The sequence below is a fragment of the Macaca fascicularis genome, chromosome 17 (genome assembly GCF_037993035.2).
Source record: "Macaca fascicularis isolate 582-1 chromosome 17, T2T-MFA8v1.1".
In the NCBI taxonomy this organism is placed as follows: domain Eukaryota; kingdom Metazoa; phylum Chordata; class Mammalia; order Primates; family Cercopithecidae; genus Macaca; species Macaca fascicularis.
This window is the reverse complement of record NC_088391.1, coordinates 30,854,202-30,870,277: the sequence shown is the minus strand read 5'-3', so window position 1 is coordinate 30,870,277 and position 16,076 is coordinate 30,854,202. Positions and strand designations below refer to the sequence as shown.

General features: G+C 35.8%; 1 protein-coding gene across 16 annotated transcripts in view; it reads right to left on the bottom strand.

Annotated features, from left to right (window-relative positions):
• The window catches only part of WDFY2 (WD repeat and FYVE domain containing 2), a 184,228-nt gene that overhangs the window by 54,905 nt on the left and 113,247 nt on the right, over positions 1–16,076 (bottom strand). For all 16 annotated transcript variants that reach the window (XR_012426982.1, XR_012426981.1, XR_012426983.1 and 13 more), the window contains one exon: positions 5,520–5,574. Coding sequence is in view for 13 of the 16 variants with exons in the window: in XM_074022069.1 (XP_073878170.1) it covers positions 5,520–5,574 (55 nt within the window). In the remaining 3 variants the exon portion in view is untranslated. The remainder of the gene's footprint in view (positions 1–5,519; positions 5,575–16,076) is intronic.

Genomic DNA, 16,076 nt, shown 5'->3' with positions numbered 1-16,076 from the left:
CTTTCTGTCTCTATGAATTTGATTACAATAAGTACCTCATTTATAAGGGAAATCCTTCAGTATTTCTTCTTTTTTTTGACATGGAATCTTGCTCTGTCACCCAGGCTGGAGTGCAATGGCACAATCTCAGCTCACTGCAACCTCCACCTCCCGGGTTCAAGCGATTCTCTTGCCTCAGCCTCCCAAGTAGCTGGGATGATATGCGCACACCACCACACCCAGCTAATTTTTGTATTTTTAGTAGAGAGGAGGTTTCACCATGTTGGCCAGGCTGGTCTCAAACTCCTGGCCTCAGGACTAGTATTCTCATTGTATATCATCTTCCATCCTTTTACTTTTAACCTATTTGTGTCTTTATATGTAAAACACACTTCTTACAGTTTATATTTGGGTCTCATCTTTCACTCAATCTGACATTAACTGCCTTTTAATTGCCTTTAGATCATTTATTTTTAATCTGATTACTGACATTGTTAGGTTTAAATCTACTACAGTGTTGTTTTACATTTTTCCACCTGTTCTTTACACCCTTTTTCCTCTTAGTCTGCTTTTTTTTTTTTTTTTTTTTAATTGGGAATTACTATATGATTCTACTTTATCTCCTTGGTTTGCCTATTAGCTGTCATTTTTTGATTTGCTATTTATTTTATTATTTAGAGACAGGGTCTTGCTCTGTTACCCAGGCTAGAGTACAATGGTGCAGGCACAGCTCACTGTAACTTCGAACCCCTGGATTGAAAAAACCCTCCCACCTCAGCTTCCCTAGTAGCTAAGACTACAGGCTAATTAATCTTTTTTTTTTTTTTTTGAGATGGGGTCTTGCTGTGTTGCCCAGGCTGGTCTCAAACTCCTGGGCTCAAAGGATCCTCCACCTCAGCTTCCCAAAGTGCTGGGATCACAGGTGTCAGCTGCTGTCCCTGGTCCTCAATTTGTTATTTTAATAGTTGTTTTGGGCCAGGAGCGGTGGCTCACACCTGTCCCAGCACTTTGGGAGGCCAAGGCAGGTGGGTCACCTGAGGTCAGGAGCTCGAGACCAGCCTGGCCAACATGGTGAAACCCTGTCTTACTAAAAATGCAAATATTAGCTGGGTGTGGTGGCAGGTGCCTGTAATCTCAGATACTTGGGAGGCTGAGGCAGGAGAATCGCTTGAACCTGGGGGGTGCCCACAATTGCTTGTGCCGCTTCACACTCCCACCTGGGTGACAGAGCAAGACTCTGTCTCCAAAAAAAAAAAAAAAAAAAAAAGTCATTTTAGGGTTAATAGTATATATCTTTAACTTACCACAGTCTTCCTCCAAGTGCTATTATACTTCTTCATGTATAGTATTCTAGAACCTACAATAGTATACTTCCATTTCTCTGGCCTTTGTACTATTGTCGCACATTTTAATTTACATATATTATTAACCCCTTGCTACTTCGTCTTTAACTTAAAAGTCAATTGTCTTTTAAAGAGATTCATATAAGATATGAAAAAAAACCTTTCAGTTCCCATTTTTAAAACTGTTCTTTCTTTTGAGTAGACACATAGTTTCTTTTGGCATCATTTTCTTTTTCCCTGAAAGACTTCTTTTAACATTTCTTTTAGTGAAGGTCTATGAATGATGATTTTTTTCTGTTTTTGTGTGTCCAACAAAATGTTTATTTTACTTAAGTTTTTGAAAGATATTTTCTCTGGGTATGTAAGTCTATGTTGGAAGTTTTTTCTTCTTTTAGAACTTTAAAAATGGGCTGGGCACAGTGGTTCTTGCCTGTAATCACAGCACTTTTGGAGGCCAAGGTTGGTGGATTGCTTGAGCTTAGGAGTTTGAGACCAGCCTGGGCAATATGGCAAAACCTCATCTCTACAAAAAATATAGAACTTGGCCAGGTGTGGTGGCATACACCTGTAGTCCCAGCTACTTGGGAGGTGAGGTGGGAGGACTGCTTGAGACCAGGAGGCAGAGGTTGCAGTCAGTTGAGATCACACCACTGCACTCTATCCTGGGCGACTGAGTGAGGCCCTGTCACCAAAAAAAAAAAAAAAAGCTTTAAAAATGTTGTTCTGTGGACATCGAATCCATCTGCCACTCCACTAATTTATCTGTGTCTAATAAATCTAATCTACCCACTGATTTTTTATTTCAATGACTATATTTTTCCTATCCAAAAGTTCTATTTGGTTCTCTTAAAAATCTCCCTGTTTTTTCCATAATCATTTTATTTCCTTGTTGTTTCTGAAACTTTTTTCTTCAATCATTTAACATACTGTGTTATGGCTTCTTTCGCTTTGCTGATTATTATCTAAGATTCTTGGTACTCTAATCATCCTGTTTGTGATATCTGCTAATATTTACTCATAGTAGATTGATTGCTTGTTAGTTTTACAATTAAAAAAAAAAATGAAGAATTCATCTTAAGCAGTGCTTGTTTTTGTTGCAGGGCCTTTGTGCAATTTGTCTTACTGAAAAGAGCCCGCATTTGTTTCTAGAAAGTAACTGTGGTATCTTATTGGCCAAGGACCCACTTTATGTTAATTTCTTAACATGGAGTTCCAGCATGTTACAATCGGTTAAAATTTATATTCCAAACTCAAAAGTTTTCATTTCAGGTTTTGATTTATCAAGGTAAAATTCCATCCTTTATCCAGAGCTGGGGTCAGCAATAAATTTCCCTGTGGTCTTCAGGGCCAATTACTGGAAAGTCTTGTTCCTCTTTTTATGGGGTACAGTCCTTTATGAGATTCAGCCTTTTATGGAAATCTCAGTTCCAATTTTTCATCTCACTCAGGCCCTGGGCCTTATTTCTTGTCCCCAAGTGCATGTTCATACACAAGTATCTATCTCTTACTGGTTCTCCATCTCCCCAAGACAGCTGCAATGACAGATTGTATGTATATCACTCTGAGTTTTAGTTCTCTCTTTGGTTCTGGCTCATAGAAATTTTTTTATTTGTATCTCCCATGAGTCTAGTATTGTATTAAGAAGAATGACAAAACCAACAAGAAGTGTAATTTTAACATTATCTCCAGGTATTTGTGGAGAATAGGTTTCCATAGTATTCTAGTTATCAATTTTTTTGTAATCCTCTGTAGATAAAATGAACTTATATGAAATATTAAGAGACTCAAAGAATAATGGCATATGAAGAGAAGTTTCTAGTGATATGCTCATTATACCTATACCTGTGAGGCCAATCATTATTTTAACAAAGACATAGGAAATGGCATGTTATGCTTATACATTTAAGAAAAACACAAAATTAAGCAGAAATTAATATATTTAATGACAACTGGGATTTCTAAGTATCTTGGTAAGTTGAGGTGATAGGCTAAATAAAATGAGATTGTGAATAACAGGATGTTAAGTGCAGCATTTAGTTTTTATTTTAAAAACAAAAATAAAAACAAGAAACAGCTTCAAAAGTACTGAAGATACAGCTTAAAAATAACTCAATACAATTTAAAATAACTAAAAGAGTATAATTGGATTGTTTGTAACATGAAGGATAAATACTTGAGGCAACAGATACCCCACCTACACTTATGTGATTATGCATTGCATGCCTGTATCAAAATGTCACATGTACCCCATAAATATATACACCTACTATCTACCCATAAAAATTAAAAATTAAAAAAAGAACTAAAACAACAACAACAACAATTCAAGTGAGAACTGTGGAGGAGCTTGAGTTGACTGCTCCACATGAGCCCACAGTGTAAAATGGCTGCCAGAAATTCACCCTATATAAGAACAGTGCTGAGGAAAAGAGAGAATATAATTTTGTACTTATCAGATTACATGCATGTATTAGTTACCTATTGCTGTGTAACAGAGTACCCCAAAACTTAGTGCCTTAAAACAGTAAATGTTAATTATCTCAGAGTCTGAAATATTGGTGCAGTTTAGCTGCATGCCTCTGTCATAAAGTCTCTCACAGGATGGAATCAAGGTGTGGAATGGAACTGTGGTCTCATCTGAAAGCTTGACGGGGGAGAATCTGCTTTCAAACTCTCTCACATAGTACTGGCTGGATTCAGTTCCTTGTGGGCTATTAAATTAGGATATCAGTTCCTTACTGGCTGTTGAGAAGGCCTCCCTCAGTTCCTCAGCACATGGGCTTCTCCACAGGGCAGCTCACAACATGGCAGCTGGCTTTCATCAGAGCAAGCACACAAAAGTGCAGAGTGGGCAAGCAAGGTGGAAGTTTTGGTATCTTTGTAACCTAATCTCAGAAGTGATATTCATCACTTGCCATATTCTAGGTCAAGCCCACACTGGAGGTACAGGGTAAATTCCAGGAGGCAATGATCATTAGGAACCATCTTAAAGGTTACCTACCACAAGGTATTGTATTTTTAAATGGTCCCAAAGGTACCAAATGATATCCCAAATATGTGATCAAGCCAATTAAAAAAATTTTTTGTTAAGTAATGTATTTTTAAAACTTGATAAAAAACAATTGTCCATATTTACAGAATACATGTAAAAACTGTTTTAAAGAATAAAGACTCACATAACGTAAAATAAAAATTAGAGATATAAAATATATAGCCTGGAAAAGAGAAGTGAGAGCAAAACACTGCAGATTGAAACAGGAGACAGAAGGGAAGGGGTAGAAACTTTCACTGTTGTTTTAAAATAATTGAAAGGTTGTCATGTGTAAGAGAGATTGTATTCAGTTTCTGTAGGTCCAACAGGCTAAGCAAACACCAATATCACTTATCACACAATGTTTTAATGGCCATCTGCATCCTCTCCATGATTATAAACTGCTTATACATAGATACTATACATGTCTGGTTCACTATTGCAATTCTGTTACCAGAACATAATAGACACTCAATAAATATTTGATGAATGATATGTGAGAAAATTAAAGAATAAAGAGAAATAAATTTTAGCCCCAAATCTTAAAGAACTTAATGCTTAGAATTTTCCAAAATCATAATGGTTCCTATGTCTCTGGCAGTACTAAAGGAGAGGCTGGATGATCATCCTCTCATTAAAGGCGAGTCAAGGGAATTCTCGTGACTCTAAGTGTTAATAACTTTCTGGTTCCACAATACTGTTAGTCTGAGTATAGAAATCCCTTCCAAAAATTGTTGGCAGATGGCCTGTCAATGTTGAAGACATGATAAAACCACAATTCTTCCCCTTGGACAACACACTCTGAGCATTTTAAAACATTTAACCACATTAAAGATAAGTCCTATTAAGGTGGTTTTTTACTGGACCCACTTTCTAAACCTGCTGTACTGTTGAAAGGCAGCGTGTTATAGTAGGAAGACAAAGGCTGTGGGTTTGGGAGTCACACTGACCTGATATGGCTCTCCACTTAACTAGAACCCCAGGCAAGCCACCCAACCTCATTGGGCCTCAGTTTCCTAATTAAAAAACAGGGATAACATTCACTCAAAAGGTTGCTCTGTTTTGTTTCCCTGATGATTGTAAAGTACGTATTCTCTTGTGGCAGTGAAAAGCACCAAGAAGTATTTTAGAATCTGGGTAATGAAGGTATTCCTCTCACACCCTACCTTGATAGTTTTTCACAGAAGTCATCTTGTTATAATCTTCTGACAATATAAACTCCTGTAAGAGAAAAGAAAAATATTAAACAAAAATAAATTCTTTAAGTGAAGGACTATATTTGGTAAAACCAGATTGAATAAAGCAAATTATGACAATTACATCTAACATTAGTATTTTGCCCATCAACTCAGAATTTTTGTATCCCTTTAAAAGTAACAATCATAATTATGATCCAATGCAGTTATCATAATTTTACCTTATAAGTGTTGACTTTTTGTGTATGCACGAGAAGAAAACCAGATCAAGTTGAGCATCTTGATATTGGTCAATTTTGAAGATAAATCTAATTCAAAATACTTTTCTTTCAAGGGTGCCAAAGCTAAAAATTTTCAAGGCTCTAACCAGTAAGGAAATGGATGGCAACTCTCTACTAAAAATAAATTAGGTATTTTAAAGATTCTTTTTCTAAGATTAGCAATTTATTTCCCCTTACTACAAGCGTCTCAAGGTTGCATCTTACTCATCTCTGTACCCCCAGGGAACCGGGCACAGTACCTCGGCACAGTAGGTAATTAATAAATAACGGTCACACAAAGACACTTCTCAATGTAATGAGATTAGCCTGAACGTCAAATTTACTGAAAATATCAGTTTCTATATCGCACATTATATATACCCTTTGTAGGGACACGTAAGTGTGTGCTGTTTCGCCCAAGCATCTGTGTATACAGTGACACGTATGTAGAAGCTGATTGAGGGTTTATGAGATCCAGCCAGGTTTTGAGTCCTTAGGCTTCATTCAAATGAAAAATATCCAGGTATTCTTAAAGAGTATATTATGAAACATAAGGAAAGCTGCAAAGTATAATAAATTGATACCTTCATCTGAGTTTAGAAACAGGGCAATTAATCTTTTCAAAATATCTGGAAGCATCCAGGATTTTTCTTTGATAACTTTAAAAAAGGGGGATGGGAAGAAAGATGCCTAAATGCCTTACTTGCTATCTGGGTCTTCCTGAGTTTAGTAGTTTGTGTAATTTTTCAGAAGGAAGTAATTATTTTATTGTTTTTGTGATAAATGTCACAAAGGTAAAGTAGGAGATGATGTGAGAGAACATACAAGGCAATAAAGTTACTTTGCTTATTCATTTTTCTATTCCAGCCCCCTTTAAGAAGCTTATCTACAAATGAATTTTCTTCATGATTTTCTCAGTAATAACATTATTCAACTTGTCACTTTAAAAATTCATATCATTATTTCTTCAAGGAGTGGCACTACATTCACTTCTTGTTTTGAAAGAGTTAGACCTACAACTGGACACAACAGACTAATTTTTTTTTCTTTTCTTTTTTTTTGATAGAGTCTTGCTCTGTTGCCTGGTTGGAGTGCAGTGGTGCAATCTTGGCTCACTGCAACCTCTGCCTCCCAGGTTCAAGTAATTCTCCTGCCTCAGCCTCCCTAGTAGCTGGGATTATAGGTGTATGCCACCAAGCCCGGCTAATTTTGGTATTTTTATTAGAGACGGGGTTTCACCATGTTGGCCAGGCTGGTCTTGAACTCCTGACCTCAGGTGATCCGCTCACCTCGGCCTCCTAAAGTGCTGGGATTATAGGTGTGCACCACCGTGCCCGGCCAGAGCAGACTAATTTTTAAAGAAGTAAAGTAGCTGGCCCATAAAGTGCTTATAGTGTAGGTAAGGAAACCCGGGAGGTGCCTAAGCCACAAGTCACTAGCAACTTTTAATCCCAGGCAACAGGACCTCAACCCTGACCCCCAACTTTACAGGGTCCCAAATATCGTGACACATACACAAATAAATTTATTAAAGACAATTGTTATCTGGCCAAATGTTTTCTGAATTCATATTGTTCATGCTATTTTGAATATACTGAAATGGTTCTCTGGCCTGGTCAAAAGATACCACAATTCCTTTCGAAACAACATAAGGTATAAAATAACACAACTTAATAGAGGTTTGCATTTAGGATTTAATATACACATTAAAAATAAAATTACCAGTTCAATGCATTGGTAAACCTAATTTCTGGGTCATTTATTTTTCCTATGATAATAAAAACATATAATTATGGAGAAAATGTAGATTTTGTGTCAGCTTTTGTTATTACTTTTTTGATCACAGAAACACAATATACTACTCTAAGAAATGTAAGAAAAATAAACACTAAAAATCCCTTGTGATACCATTTCTCAAACGTAAGTATTATGGAAAGTACAGTTGTAATAATGTATAATAAAACAAAACATTAAAACTACTTGGCAATGCTGTTTTCTTTTTACAGTTCATTCATATAATTCCACAAGTACATACTCATCAACTTCATTCTTTTTGATGACTGCATAGGATGCAGTAAATATTCTTTTTTTTTTGAGAGAGAACTTCAGAGCTTCACTCTTGTTGCCCAGGCTACAGTGCAATGGTGTGATCTCGGCTCACCGCAACCTCTGCCCTCCTGGGTTCAAGCGATTCTCCTACCTCAGCCTCCTGAGTAGTTGAGATTACAGGCACGTGCCACCACGCTTGGCTAATTTATTGTATTTTTAGTAGAGATGGGGTTTCTCCATGTTGGTCAGGCTGGTCTTGAACACCTGACCTCAGATGATCTGCCTGTCTTGGCCTCCCAAAGTGCTGGGATTACAGGCGTGAGCCACCAGGCCTGGCCATAATATTCCTTTAATATTCCTTTATTGATGAATGTTTGTTTCCAGTTTTCCTTATTGAAAATATTACATTAAATGTATTATATCTTTATATGTCTCCAGCAGTACTTCTATAAAATAAAAGTCCAAAAAGTAGAATTATTGGATCAAAGAGTATAACCATTGAAATTTTGATAGATATGGCCAAATTGAGTTTTTAAAAGATTTTGTCTGTTAACACTCATGAACAATTAAAATGTAAAGGTTTGGCTGCAGTTATTTTCTTAGGATTGACCAATAAAAGTTCAAAACAAATTAGACCAAAGATACACACATTTGAAATATTTTGGATAAAATAGTTTCTATTCCTTCTTTATTATTTCTATCCTTCCTTCTTTCCATTCAGCTGTCCACCCATCTATCACTTAGTTGTTTTTAATGCTCACTGTAATACATCAAACAATATAGGATATACAAGCAAAAAGCTAACAATTGTCTTCACCTTCAATCTCACCCTTTTGAGGCAACCAATGTTAACAGTCTGGCGTATTTTTTAAATGTCTTTTTTTTAAACCCTTATACAAACATATATGAACATATATACACTTTTTTGTTGTATAAAAACAGGATCACATTATAGATATTATTCTGTAACTTTCTGTTTTCATCTAAAGTACACCAGAGCCCTATTTTCCAGAAGCACGTAGTTCTAACTTACTCTTTCTGATGGCTGTATAATATTCCATAAAATGGATATGCCAAACTTTATTCAAGTACTTCACATTTTAAGTGGACACTCCATTTGTCTGCTATAATTTACAATTATAGCAATACTTTGAGAAAGGTCTTTGCAAGTATATCCGTATGAACTAATGTCTATGTAGAAGAGACACTGGCTCAAATATCACGTACATTTAATGTCTTAATAAACACTGCCATATTATTTTCCAGGAAGTATGCAGCCATGCACTCTGTCACCTACCCCCATCTTCATTTGACAGCATTTTTTCCCACATCTTATCACCACTGAATGCTATTGATCTTTTCAATTTTTGCCAAACTGATGTGCGAAACAAGAGGGTATCTCATTGTGGTTTATGTTCATTACACTATTTATGAGCTGCAGAACTTTTTGTGTTTATTTGCTATTTTCATTCATTTCTTGTTTTACGAATTTTTTGTTCAAATTCTGCTGTAGCCTGGTTCTCTGAAAAACAGCGTGAAGCAAAGCTTAAGCCTAATGCTTTATATGAAGGTGCAGTATCGGCAACAGTGAGTGAGGGTAAAGCAAAGCAAAGCGGAGAAAGATGGTGGTGCATTACCAAGCTCGCCTGAGTTTCACAAGATGCCCAGCTGCTTCTCAGCATTCAGGAAGTCTCTGGACAGATAGAAGTGAAACACCAGGTTTTGGAAAAATCCACTGAAGGGAGGGATGGAAAGGGAATTTATCTGCCAGATGTCTCCCATACCCTTTTGCATTTTAATCATAGCTCCACATGAATCTAATTTCTCTCTGCTTGTAGAAAGTTGGACCACCTAGCCCTGTTGCAGCCACTGGGGAAGTCGTATCTGTGTCTCTGCAGTGCTGTGCTTCATATAATTCAGAAGTAGCAGGGGAACCAGATCCTCTGGGCTTAGGCCTCAGGGTGGAACAAGGTGCCAAGAGAGCCCAGGAAACAAGTACAATCAAGAAAATCTGAGGCAGTATATATCATGTGGCCCAGGCATACCCTTTGCTCTTTTTGTCTATTACATTTGTAATTGTCTTACTAAATTGTAGAAATTCTTTGACTATTAGGGATAGTTATCCTTTGTTTAATATGTGAATTGACAGTATTTTCTCTCCTAATATTCTGCCTTGGAATTTTATTAAATATTTTGTAGTATTGAAATGTTTTTTTTTTTAATTAACAAACAACCATGGCATTATGAGTTAAAATTGCATTATATCTTTTAAGTTTTAATTTGGGAAGGAATAATATTTTAACTGTAATATACTCAAGTACTTAAATACAGTTTTTCTTTACTAGTTTAAATGGCATTTCCCCCAACCCCATTTCAATTTCCAATGAATTACTTCTCACACATAATGAAAACAACTCTTGGTTTTGGGATACCCATGTATTAAGTTTTAGTATGCTATTGTAGCACAGTATTTGTTGTTGACTTACCTAAACCCTGACCAAGTTTAGGTAATCACTGCTATTTTAGTTTTATCTGGAATTTTTATTAACAGTAGCTGCCAAATTTAATTAAATTGAACAGAATGTGTTTTTGATATCTATTAAACGAAATTTGTTAAAATCCTTCAATTCATTAAAGTAACTGATTATTGTTAAACAGTTTTCTGATATTGACCCATTCTTAACTCCCGGAAAGAATCCAAACTTGCCCTGATGTATTCTTCCTTTAATACACTACTGGATTTGATATGCTAATATTTGATAAGAATTTTTACATCTACATGTAAGAGTATTATTGGTCTATAGCTTTTCATTTTGGTGCTATCTTCATTGGGTTCTGGCTTAAAGATAGCAAAGGATGGTGGTTAAGAGCTTGGGCACTGGAACCAAATTGTCCAGTTTAAATCTGAGCTAAAACACATACTTGTTAAATGATCTTGACAAGTTGCTCAAGAGCTCTGTGCTTCACTTTCCTTCTGTGTACTAGCCTCATAAGACTGTATGAGACTGAGTTATTATAAAAAAGCATTTTAAAGCAGTGCCTGTCACATAGTAAGTACTCTATGAGAGTTAATTTTTAAAAAATGGATTAAGAAGCTTTTCTTTAAATCTTTTGGAAAACATTGAACAATTATAATTGAAGAATTCGAATTCAGGTTCTCAAGCTTTTCCCCGTGTATACACAGAAACACATACAATTGGAATAGTAGTACTGTTGATGATGTGATGTTAACTTAACATTATTACATGGGCATTTCTCATGTCACTACCTATTTTTTTGAAAAAATGAATTTTAATGGCTACATAATATCCCATTGGAAGGCAATAAAGGATTTTACCTAATTAGTCTTTAACTGTTACATTTCCTTTTTTTTTTTTTTTTGAGGCAGGATCTTGCTTTGTCACCCAGGCTGGAGTGCAGTGGCGTGAACACAGTTCACTGCAGCCTCACAACCTCCCAAGCTCAAATATCATCCCACCTCAGCCTCCTGAGTAGCTGGGACTACAGGCACGAGCCACTACACCTGGCTAATTTTTGTATTTTTTGTAGAGATGGCGTTTTGCCATGTTACCCAGGCTGGTCTCAAACTCCTGTGCTCCAGCAATCTGCCTGCCTCAGCCTTCCCAAAGTGCTGGGATTATAGGCGTTGAGTCACTGCATTTGGTCTGTTACATTTCTAAGACACCAATGTTTTATTACAAAAATAAGAATATCCTTATGAATAATCTTTGTGTATTTTTATGATTAGTTTCTTTGGATGGTTTTCTAGAAATGAAATTATTGACACAAAGGAAAAACATTTCTAAAGCTCTGAATATTACCAATATTTTTTCTAAATAGTTTGTGCCAATTTATGTCCTTTCCATTAGTGTTCTAAAGTGCCTACTTTATTTAATTCTAGCTGATATGTATATTCTAAAACTACTACAACTTAGATAAAAATAGAATTAAAAAAATTTTAACACCTCAAAATGTTTACTGGCCCTTAGTATTTCCTCTTTCGTTACTTTTCTATCTACAGGATTTTATTGTTTTTCTTATCTATTTGCATACGCCTGTCATGGACTGAGGATATTTTCCCTTTTCTGTCATACTCCACGTAACTATTTGTTGCTTTTAAAAAAAACTGTATTTAAGTAGATTCTCTTAATGCTGGGAAGTTCTGCATTTTATGTAGTTAAATATAATAATATTTTCATTTATGACTTCTATTCTTTTAAGCGTACAACATTCTTCTTGATAGATTGTTTATAAATGTCTAGTCAACTGACTTCTAGTTCTTCTTTTTCTTTTTTAAGGCTTTACTTACATGTAATGCTGCTTCATGCTCCGGGAATTAATTTTGGTATAAGACAAGAGGTGAGAATTAAAATCGATCTTTTTCTTAAAAGCAAACCAGCTGCTCCAGCACCATTTGTTTAGTAACTTTTCCCATCCACACTGCCTTGTGGGCTTTACCATCTTTTATTTGCTTTCATTGAATTGAGTCTGTTTGGGAGTTCTCTAACCCTGTTTTATTCCTTTGCCAGAACCAAAATGATTTAATTACAGTAGATACAACTTATATGTTAATATAAAGGCTATGTGTCTCCTAATTTCTTAAAGAAAAATGTAGCTAGATGAACATAAATAATCTTTTTAATAGCAAAAAAGAAAAATCACATTAACAATTTTGATTGGAATTGAATTAAACCTTTAAATTCAGGAAGATTTGAGATTTAAAGGTCTTCTTTTATGTATAGTAATCAATTTTTATAATTTTCTTCAACTGTTATACATATTTTTTGAAATTATTTCTATATTTATGTGATAGTAACTTCTGTGAATGGGATCATTTTTCCATTACTTGGTAAACTCTGAATTTAACAACAACAACAAAAAAAAGGTAGATTGACAGGTGCTAACTTTGGACCAAAACTGAAAAACAGTGATTTCACAGCTCCCGGGAGGCTCACTACCAATCCATTTGAAATCTTGATATGTGGTAGTCAGAGTGAGTTGAACAATCTTGGATAGGGTGCCTGGCTACATGGGACACTTATATTCCTAACTCCCAAGATTTAGAAGGAAAGGAAGAAGAGTTCTTTGATGTTTTAGAACAAACTACAGAAAGAGAAGAAAAGATAAAAAGACTATTTAAGAAGACTAAGCTGCAACATTATTCGTAGCCAATGCTTTGGGCTGGGGGTGAAAAAAAGAATAAAAATGGAGAAAACTAATAATATAAGCTTGTTTGTACATTTGTCAATGCCTTTTCCACTCCTCTTTGTCTCTCTAAATTCCTATGAAAACCAAGCCTGGCAGAATAAGTCAATTGGATGGTAATATTACTGTATTTGGGCAACACTGTATTTTTTTTAAAAGGTTCTAGCATGCCCTGTTGTTAAAGAATGTACAAGGCAAGGCCCATGCCTGTGTACACACATGCCATTCACAACACTCTTGTGGCGTTTTTCTCAAGAACAGTCCTTATTTTCTATTGGGTTATAAAAATACACCTGCCAAACAGATACCATGTCTCTTGTTTGATAACAGAGGTCACCTTATCTGAATCAAGTTGTTATTCAGCTTTCTGTCAGTCTAAGTAAGAGGCCAAGAGGCAGGACTTTAGTTTTTTCTTTAAATGAAAGGTACAATTTTGTTTTCTGGTCATCCTTTGGTTCTTCCTGCACATCACAAGTTCTCAGTGATGTCTTAAATCTTTCTGTGAAAAGCAGGAAGAAATGGAAAGGAGGCTACAGGGTCTATAAGTGCTGCGGCTTCTGGTTCCATCCACAGAAGTGGGCATGGCAGGGCACAGTAAGGCCTAGGTGCAATGCTATGGTTTAAATGTTTGTGTCCCTCCCAAAATTCATGTGTTGAAACTTAACTGCCAATATGATATTATTGAGAGGTGCAACTTTTAAGAGGTTATTAAATAGGATTAGGGACCTTACTTTAAAATTTCAAGGGAACATTCACCCCTTTTGTCCCTTCCATCAATTCTGCCGTGTGAGGACAGTGTTCGCCCCCTCCAGAGCACACAGCCTTCAAGTGCTATCTTGGAAGCAGAGCCCGGGCCCTTAACAGACAGCAAAGTTGCCAGTGCCTTGATCTTAGAATTCCCAGCCTCCAGAACAGTGAGAAATAAATTTATGTTGTCTACAAATTACTCAGCTTTAGTTGTTTTATTATAGCAGAAGGAACAGACTAAGACATGCAGGAAGAAATTTAAAGTATCTGTACTCCACACAAAGATACTTGCAATTTCATGTACTTGTTAAGGCAGCAGCCCCTACCCTGGGCCAAGTACTTTTACTGGTCAGTTTTTATTCCCCCTCCCCACCCCGCCACCACCCTTGTGTCTCCTTCTTTTTAAAAGTAATGTTCAGCCATTGCAAAATATAAAAACTTTTAAACAGGTGGACATAGTGGCTCACGGCTGTAATCCCAGCACTTTGGGAGGCTGAGGCTTGATGACTTGAGTTCAAGGTCAGCTTAGGCAACACAGTGAGACCTCTGTTTCTTAAAAAAAATAAAAAATAAAAAATAAAGAACTTTTGAACAGCAAAAAATTTAATTAGAAAGCAATAAGCTTGGTTCTTTTGCTGTTACCATGGTCACCCTGACTTTTCACGCTGTATCTTCACTGGTAAAGGAATATTATACAGTTCTAAGCACTGCCCACCTGCTCACCTATTAAGTACATTTCAGTGAAATAGATCCTCAAGAATTACAATAATAGAACCATAGTACCTTACACATTAAAAAAAATTCAATTGTGAGTTTCCTTATTTGAAACTTTGCCAATGATCTCTCATTTCTTAAAATATAACACTACTTTAGGAATAGAAATATCTAAAATTCAATTATTTGCTACTGATTCTTTGTCATGTTTGTTGCACATCAGAGATAAAAATTGATGTAATGCTTGATAGATCCGATTTTTTGAAGAAAACTAAATGGTAGGTACATTTCCCATGTAGATTTTTCTCTCCTTCCAGAAAAATACACTTCAAACCATCCAGGGAGGTCATCTAAGAAATAAACAGGAATTCTTAACTTGGCCCAAATGTGATAAAAAATGAAGGAAAGAATAATGTCATTGGTTTAACTACCCAGCAGAAGTGTCATACGAAATTACATGGCTTTGAAGTAATATTATTTGTGTGCCTATGTAAAGCCGTTACTGAAGAGAAGAGATATATACATAAAAATTTTCATGAACACAGAGGTACTATGTTTCTGGTTGAGGATAAAGGTGTTTTCTTTCTACATCTGCCTCCATAAAAGAGAAGTTGGTTTAAAGGCGAAATCTAGTTGGGAAGCCTGATATTAGTAAACTTCTCATTTGCATTTCCATATAAAATTTATTTCTATATCTGCTTTAGACATGCCCAGGATAAAAAAAAGAAATGCCCAGGATATTGTCCAATATATTTAGTGTCTCGATTATTAATTGAAATGAGGGTGACTGATTTTTTTTTTTACTGTGGTAAAAAACCTGTAACATTAAAAATGATCTTAATCATTTTTAAGTGGATACTTTAGATATGTTAAGTATATTCCCATTGTTGTACAACCAAATTCCGCTACTTTTTCATTTTGCAGAACAAACTCTATATCCATTAAACACTAATTCTTCTTCTTCTCTACCCCCAGTCTGTGGTAATCACCTTTCTATTCTTTCTATTTCTATAATTTTAACTACTTTTGATACTGCATATGAGTGAAATTAGAGAGTATTTGTCCTTTTCTGACTGGCTTATTTCACTTAGTATAATGTCCTTGAGGTTCATCACTTTATAGTATGTGACAGGATTTCCTATTTTTTAAAGGCTGCATAATATCCCATTGTATGTATATACCACATTTTTATTTCTCCATTCATCTGCTGATAGACACTTGGGTTGTTTTAACCTCTTGGCTATTGTGAATAATGCTGCAAGAAACATGAGTGTGCAAACATCTCTTGAAAATCTTGCTTTCAATTCTTTGGGGTATATACCCAAAAGTGGGATTGCTAGAATATGGTAATTTTGTTTGTTTGTTTGTTTGTTTTTGAGATGAAGTTTAGCTCTTGTTGCCCAGGGTGGAATGCAATGGCACAATCTCGGCTCCCTGCAACCTCTGCCTCCCAGGGTCAAGCGATTCTCCTACCTCAGCCACCTGAGTAGATGGGATTACAGGCATTTGCCACCGTACCCAGCTAAGTAATTCTATTTTTAACATTTCAAAA